This window comes from Saccoglossus kowalevskii, chromosome 9 (assembly GCF_978046115.1).
Source record: "Saccoglossus kowalevskii chromosome 9, keSacKowa6.1, whole genome shotgun sequence".
Taxonomy (NCBI): Eukaryota; Metazoa; Hemichordata; class Enteropneusta; family Harrimaniidae; genus Saccoglossus; species Saccoglossus kowalevskii.
Genome location: NC_140649.1, coordinates 5,266,596 through 5,274,931, shown reverse-complemented (window position 1 = coordinate 5,274,931; position 8,336 = coordinate 5,266,596). Strand labels below are relative to the sequence as shown.

General features: G+C 36.4%; 1 protein-coding gene across 1 annotated transcript; it reads left to right on the top strand.

Annotated features, from left to right (window-relative positions):
* The first annotated feature begins 1,068 nt into the window (after window positions 1–1,068).
* Window positions 1,069–5,415, top strand: LOC100370187 (atrial natriuretic peptide receptor 1-like). Its single transcript, XM_078006185.2, has 3 exons — window positions 1,069–1,151; window positions 3,172–3,263; window positions 5,231–5,415. The coding sequence occupies exons 1-3, from the start codon at window positions 1,085–1,087 to the stop codon at window positions 5,342–5,344; spliced, it is 273 nt and encodes a 90-aa protein (XP_077862311.2). The 5' UTR covers window positions 1,069–1,084; the 3' UTR covers window positions 5,345–5,415.
* The last annotated feature ends 2,921 nt before the right edge of the window (window positions 5,416–8,336 follow it).

The window sequence follows — 8,336 nt, the reverse complement described above, 5'->3', positions numbered from 1 at the left end:
CACTGAATACAGTTTAATTTTTATTATGTGTGTTATCCTGTTTCGTTTCGTTTCGTTTCTTCGATTACAATAAGCCTCCTCCGTATGTTTGTGTTGGAAGTGACAGGAAAGTCTCGGTGGGAAAGTTCAGGCGGACGTTTGCGGCATGGTCGGGGCTATGGGTCCGCCAATTCGGGGCCTAGGGCCGTGTATGGGAGTGGTTATTGCAAGAGGGGACTACAGCTGGCGCAGCAACCCTGTGAGTTTATTTCTGGGGGCCAATTGCAGACATTAGCATTTTAAAGGGTGCCAATTTGCTTCCCGCGCGGGCCCGCTTTAGAAAGTGAAAAACAGCATCCCTTCCCGCTAAATTTGGAACGCACATGGGGTAGTAACAGCATATAGAGTGACCCCCCCGGGGGTTCTATATATGTTCCTTCGTTACCCGTCGTCAGAGGGCGCGCTATATATGAAGGTGGGGTTTACACTCTCAAACGTTATTATTTCATAAACATTACTAGAAACCATTGTAAGTATCACGTCTAAGCAGGCACGCTGAATGGATATCTTTAAATTACGTCACTAGTCACATGAACCACCCCAAGGCGTTGCCTTGATAATGAATAAGCTACGCCCACATGGCATTCACAGGGGACATGACGTTCACAATGATGGACGCCGGGAGCCAGCGAATCGCAGATCCTAAGCTCCGCAATGTATTAATCATGAAAAAAGCGAGGAATTCAATTCTGTGTAAAATATTATCGAAAATAGCTAGAAATATATGGTGATACGGCTTACATTTAGAAACAACCCACAGTCCCTAGACTGTGAACAAACATTGGAATATGAGGCACTTCATAAAAAACATTTATAATGAAGATCGTTTTTATTTTGAAAATTCTAATTTTAATAATATTAATATTCTAAAATATAAATGAATTTCAAAATTCACAACAATGTTGGTAACAATACAAAAAATATTTGACGGTGGTAAAATAGGTAATTATATGTTCGGATAAATTACGTAACCATGACTACACATAAACTACATCGTGTTTCTTTACTTACAGGCTCGTGTGTAGCTGGCGTAGTTGGAGCGAAGATGCCTAGATATTGTCTGTTCGGTGACACGGTTAACACAGCCTCGCGCATGGAGTCAACAGGCAGACGTACGTAATGTATATGTGGTGGTAGAACACTGATCTGTATGGAATGAGTAATACGGCATTTGCAACCCGAGGTCGTACGGCGAAGCATCATACCTGGCAAGGGTGCGCATAGCCACAAGGCCGAGGGTCGTGAAAAGCAGTGTACACTATTTTTTTATCATATACGATAGCAACAATACTTTATTGCTAAAAGAATGATGTAGAGTTGTTTAGAACTACATATACTGTTTCATTTATTTCAGTTGCCGTTTATTCACACGTGTACTGTATATCGTGTGGGTCATTGATATTTGAGTGCACACTTAACAAAACGCGCTGACCCGTCGAACATTTGTTCGCTACTCTCGTAGTAGTATGTCGATTTCACCTTCGTCGCCAGAGCTTATTATTTCCGCTTCGAGACTCCGCGAAACGACGTAGTCTTGCGATAAAACTTGATGTTAAAAGGCCGTAGTGTACGACAATTAGAATAGTCTGTTATACATTTGATTATTTAAATCGCAATTAGACATGCTCAATTAAATCAGACAAATCAGGTCTTGTAAACATCATTATACCACCAACAAAATCGGATGCAGTTTGGTTCAATAAATCTGATCCAGTATAGCGACCTTGAACTCTGAGTATATATTTCTGTCACTGAAACCTAGTGAGCATGTAATGTGACTGATGTTTTACAAATGTGAATCAAATAATATGACGCCGACATTTTGTACTGAGAAACCCCCAGTGACACCATGTACCGTTAGTTGGCGTGTACGCGCGTTGGATACAAATTGTACGTTTGTTTAAATATGGCCCTCAAACAGGGCCAGGTATATGATATGGTAAGGTAAATTATTGCTTGGCTCGCAAATCTGGTTATATTGTTCGAGAGCGGACAAAACGAAGTATCATATGATAAATGCCAATCATGCTTAAATAATAAACTGTGACGTGTAACCATGGCGACCGATAATGCATTGCCCCAAAATCATCAGCTTAATCCCAGGTTGGAGACCGCAGATAAATTAAATATCGATTTGCTAAACAAGAATAAATCATGGTTCAAAAAATGCATCGAACTTGCAGGCCATTGAATTTAAAAGTTCGTTATGTATTACTAAGCAAGTATAGGCGAGGCCGATGGTGCATACACTTCTATCCAGAACAAATGACATTTGCGTAAAACGTCTTGTTACACCATATATACTTGTCAGGGATTAATACCGCTAATACACTATTACCACTATTACCACTATTTTGCTCCTATCACTATGGGTCGTACTATTTCGTTGAATTGTATACCGGTAATATAGTTCTGCTTTAGAACCTGTAAACTACGCGATGCAATTATCTGGAATGATGCCTATTTCAAATGTGTATCTGTCTGGTTTATTATGAATGACACGGCATTTATAAAAGAAATTAAACGATGAAATCGGATTAGCAATCTAATAAAAAGTCGATTTGACATAACATGTCATAACATAGAACACAAATCTGATTGAATTTACGCATACAGTTGACCTGCTTCATTGTGATAACAACAACCCCGTTCGATGAGTTTATCCGCGGCCCACCTAAAGCTAAACCGTTTCTGGGATCGGAAAAATAAATAAAGTCAATCAATCAATCGCGAATTTCCGAACAGCCATTGTGTACCACAATCTCCCGTATCAAAACTATTATTAACAATTAGAGTATTCTTCACTTCAATTTTTATACCGAGCATTACTCTATACGTGGATTAATATTTCATAGAAGCTTTTGAGATAACATGAATTAATCAGTAATTCCCATACACCCGATGATTAGTATGAATGTTGAATAATATACTATTTAAACATTCAAATCACAATGTGGCTTTACCAGAGTAGAAAATAAATTATACTCTGCAATCATTAGCAGAAAAGTGAAAGAAACAAGGAAGATCATGTTGTATATATTCATGGCAATACAATACAATTCCCGGCACCAATATAGTTTATGGTGTATTCTGTTTTTGTTATTAATGTAAATTTTGTGTTCACATTGCTAGCTCTGCAAATACATATCAGTGAAGACAGTAAAGAATTACTTGATACGTTTGGTGGATTTATGCTCGAAGAAAGAGGAGTACTAGAAGTAAAGGTATTATGTCATTTTTTATCAGTCAATCATTTTACAAATTCGCCAGTCAATATATTTAGCTAGTGACCACCAGTGCTATCAGCTTTTGTGCCTTCGCGGATATGACGATCGAATCGAAGATTACTTGTAACGGAATATAAGGAGTCTTCAATTCCCCCAAATCTCAATAGTGGCAGTACCATTACTTCTGAATCACAAATTTCGCACAAAGGCAAGACATCAGGTGTAAAACCAAATGTATTCTTTGTAAGTATCATACATTATGTTAATGTGGTTCACATTGTTTTCATATTATGCATCTCAAATAGCAGAAAAATATTAGTTGCCAAGCTTCTTGTTTGAAAAGCAAATCTTAAATGTTTAATTATTTTTTATATGTCTCAAATACTCCGCACACGGGAGTTCTTTCTTTGATTTGTTGTCAAATGTGAACCATTTTAGTCCCAGAAAAAGCAACATGTTAGAGAAATGATGTTGCGACACATAAACGCCCGAGCAGACGGACATACGTAATTATAAATTAACGTACACATTTCACTAGCAATTTTATCATACCATATAATATGAGTTTTTGGGGTTGCCATCCTGAATATTAATCCCTAATTACGCATGTTTGATATTCTCTAAATCTCTAAATCATTCAAATTAAGTTCACAATCTGCAAAAAACGGTAATCAACCATATAATAATAAGTTGCTTCATTTGATTTGCGAGCTTTTCGTCTTTATATATTGCTCAATCGGATTCCCGACCTTTGATCTTATATATAGATAATTCCAAAAAAGTATAATACTTTCTGTTATTATTATGTTAAATATGTTATATAATTTTATATAATACCAGTGTATCGATGTCATGAATACATTAGATTGATTTTAATTGAAAGTAATTATTGAATAAATCATTATACGCCGTCGGGCACTGTTGCCATGAATTATGCTTCTTTAAGTTATGAATATGAATAGTAAAGCCCCAGACTGTGAATATGAATAGTAAAGCCCCAGACTGTGAATATGAATAGTAAAGCCCCAGACTGTGAATATGAATAGTAAAGCCCCAGACTGTGAATATGAATAGTAAAGCCCCAGACTGTGAATATGAATAGTAAAGCCCCAGACTGTGAATATGAATAGTAAAGCCCCAGACTGTGAATATGAATAGTAAAGCCCCAGACTGTGAATATGAATAGTAAAGCCCCAGACTGTGAATATGAATAGTAAAGCCCCAGACTGTGAATATGAATAGTAAAGCCCCAGACTGTGAATATGAATAGTAAAGCCCCAGACTGTGAATATGAATAGTAAAGCCCCAGACTGTGAATATGAATAGTAAAGCCCCAGACTGTGAATATGAATAGTAAAGCCCCAGACTGTGAATATGAATAGTAAAGCCCCAGACTGTGAATATGAATAGTAAAGCCCCAGACTGTGAATATGAATAGTAAAGCCCCAGACTGTGAATATGAATAGTAAATCCCCAGACTGTGAATATGAATAGTAAAGCCCCAGACTGTGAATATGAATAGTAAAGCCCCAGACTGTGAATATGAATAGTAAAGCCCCAGACTGTGAATATGAATAGTAAAGCCCCAGACTGTGAATATGAATAGTAAAGCCCCAGACTGTGAATATGAATAGTAAAGCCCCAGACTGTGAATATGAATAGTAAAGCCCCAGACTGTGAATATGAATAGTAAAGCCCCAGACTGTGAATATGAATAGTAAAGCCCCAGACTGTGAATATAAACTATAGACAATATCGAAAATTAGCCACATTTCTGTTTTATGCTTGGAAAACGAACTAAATAAACGACGCATAATATGATATATAGCTAGTTTTCGTAAAAGGAAGAGACACTTGTTTTCGGAAAAACGGCTTAAGTAAAAGCAGCATAATAGATTGCTACCTTCGACTTATAAAAAAAGACTTTTTACTAATTTGAAAATGAATATATTTTCTTTCAACAGGGTAAAGGAAATATGCGTACTTATTGGTTAATTGGAAAACGTGGGGAACATACAACGTCTGCAATTGAAGTTATCAGCTCAGCAACTAATCCGTATGTTGTAGAAGACTCATGACATTAATATCAGCTTAGATTCATGTTTGCAGAGAGAGACGAACATTTTATTTCAACTTATATTTCCTGATACTACAAAGAAAGTTTTCTACCACATGTATTTTCTTTGAGTAGAAATTCATTTCCTGAAAATGTACTTGACAAAACAATTGAAACATATCTCACCCTTTAATAAATAAATCTCTATATTAATGTACCATAATGGGATGTTTGTTTGCAATTTAAATATAAATATTTGTTTTGATTATATTATTATAATACAGTACTAGACACACCGCCCTCAATGCCATACTGATTATTTTTCTTTATTTGATCGCTGGGGCGCAAGAGCTCCACAATAACAATAGCGTGTACTTGACATTCCCGCGTAACGTTGTAGTACAAGACATTTATATTCATACCTATAAATAAATGAGGTTTGATTACCATACATAAATAACGTCTCCTGCTTTTTATTGAGGCTTATCGAACGCTGTGCTTGGTGGCGATAGATGGCAGATATGGTGGGATGGGGTTGAATTCGTTTTGGATAATTTGTCCCCACTCGCTTTCAGTGAATTTAACACAAACTCAAATTGAATAGATTATGGAGATTATCTTTTGCAGAATACATTCTAACGATATACCAAATACTGTTAAATTTTGTGTTCCTGCAAATTTTGCCAAAGTGTCGTTTCACCGTGAAATATACCGGATTAAAGTGATTTATCAAAAGCTAGTATTGTCATGAAGTGACGCTACCATATCATAGTACGTCGTTATCTTGAAAGAATGGTTGAATCAGAATATATAAACTTGACATTTATCATTCAAGTGATATTCAAGTGTATACCGATGCAACATTTATGATTTAATGGAAATATATTAATCAAGTGAAAACTTTATCCTATTAACAGAATTTGAACACTTGGCGTAACACCCAAATGAAACAATTAATAATGTGTTGTTTTTTTCAGAAATAGTTTTCTGACTTTAATGAACAAATCTGCCGAATCATATTCGATGAGATACTCACTATGTTCTAAACACTATCACGGTATATTTTGTTTCGGATCTTCATGAGCAGGAAAACTATACAAAAACTACCTTTCGTAAACGTTTTATTAGTGGGTGTCCTAGACATGAGGACCAGTAGATCACATTTTGGATAAGATTTGACCCGGTTGTCATGACACAGGATGAAATGCTTAGAAAATGACAAATTTTCATGCAATTTTAACGGTAAATGCGTGTACCTGGACGCCATTCTATGAGTTCTTGTACATTTTACTTGCAACAGCTTTTTATTAAGTTGTTCTAATTACAACTTCTCACCTTTTTGTATTCAAGTAACCCCCCATAATATCGAGTATACTAAATTAATATATTACTAAGCTATACCTTCTAGCCAATCCTTTCCAAAACTGTACTATCTTAGAACTGTACTGTCTTAGATTTTGTAACCCCGAGGACCATTCATATCAGGGTGTCAGTGTTACAGTCATCCATATGCAAATATATGTTGTAAATATGTCGCATCCACGAAGAGCTTTTTGTGAAATAGACGTTGGCATAAAGATCATGCCAGACTAAATTATATTTAATTGCATTAAATGCAGCGGAAATACATAACTGCATCTCAGAACTAACTACGCACTCCCAAGCCCGCCCCACTATAGTGAACACTAGCGTTGTGTCCGAGAACTGTGACTCAATTAGCTGATAACACTTACACGTAGAGATACCAGATACGACCCAAAGGATTACACATTCGTTCGTTATAAGAAGTCCGTATTTGTCGTGTTGGTGATGATCGATATTGTCGATTTGAGCGAGAGTATGGGTATTCGATAGTTAATCTTGACTGGTTAAAGTTTTATGTCTTTTTTGCGTTTTCAGTAAATTTCATAGCAGCCAACTTGAATTCTGCTACTAAGGTCTCATATCACAAACTAGAACTCTATGGGCGACAATGTTAGCGTTTGGGTAAATTTCTGCCAAAAACAAGAGTTACAAAGAATAAAGTATTGTTTTATTTTGTTGAAACCATATGTATGTAATATAATTCTGGCCAGTAAAACACATAATAGCCAACTCAAACTCCTACAAAATGGATGTAAACAAATCATACAGCATTTGTCAGTCTTTCTACCTTTAATATTCTCAGACACGCAGTCATTTTGGAAGTGTTTAATTGAGAGTTTCTCAATAAAATCGGCAAAAGAAAACCTAACAACCACCATAAAGTGGCTAACAACCACCATAATATTTGAACCAACTCTGATAGGCTAGTTGGTGACACGAGACAAATTGCCAATACAGGTGAGTAGCATAGCGCCATCTATGTCCAAACACTCAGTTTATCTTGTTTCTGCCTGACTATGCGATTTGAGCAGCATCCCAGTCATGTTTATAGGTGTATTTACCCACACACACACTTGATTTCAAAACATAATGTATGCTTTCGATTACTCAGCAAAAAATGAATAAAACATTTCCAGGTTTATGGATATTTATACACCAAGATTTAAACCATAAATGAAATATTCTATTTAATAACATCAAGCATTTTAATGAATTTTGTAATCCCAATTACCGTGGCACTCACTGGATAAACTCTATTTATGGTCAGGAATGGTCGCTAAAATCAGTATTTTTGATTAACCATGTACCGGAAAATGTATTGCAATGTAGCGCAGACAAATTTGGCCGAGAAAATCTGGTTGCGAAAAGAGTCCAGTGGCAAACAGTGGTTGATCCATGACCACAACAGGAGTCTGTCCAGGGTTGAGGTATTCCACTGAGTTTTTTATGACTTTCATTGAGTGCAGCATCATTGCTGGCGAATGTGCAGTTCTGTGGAAGAGTTTGGGGTTTTACTGGACCAAAATCATAGGGTCATACTGGTTCCCCTTTGCAAGAAAGACGGGTTGTACATCATTATATGATCCTGGAAGCTGCGACACTTCATGTTTTGTTAAATCAGGGTTGATGACAACAAGTTGCCTGTCTAT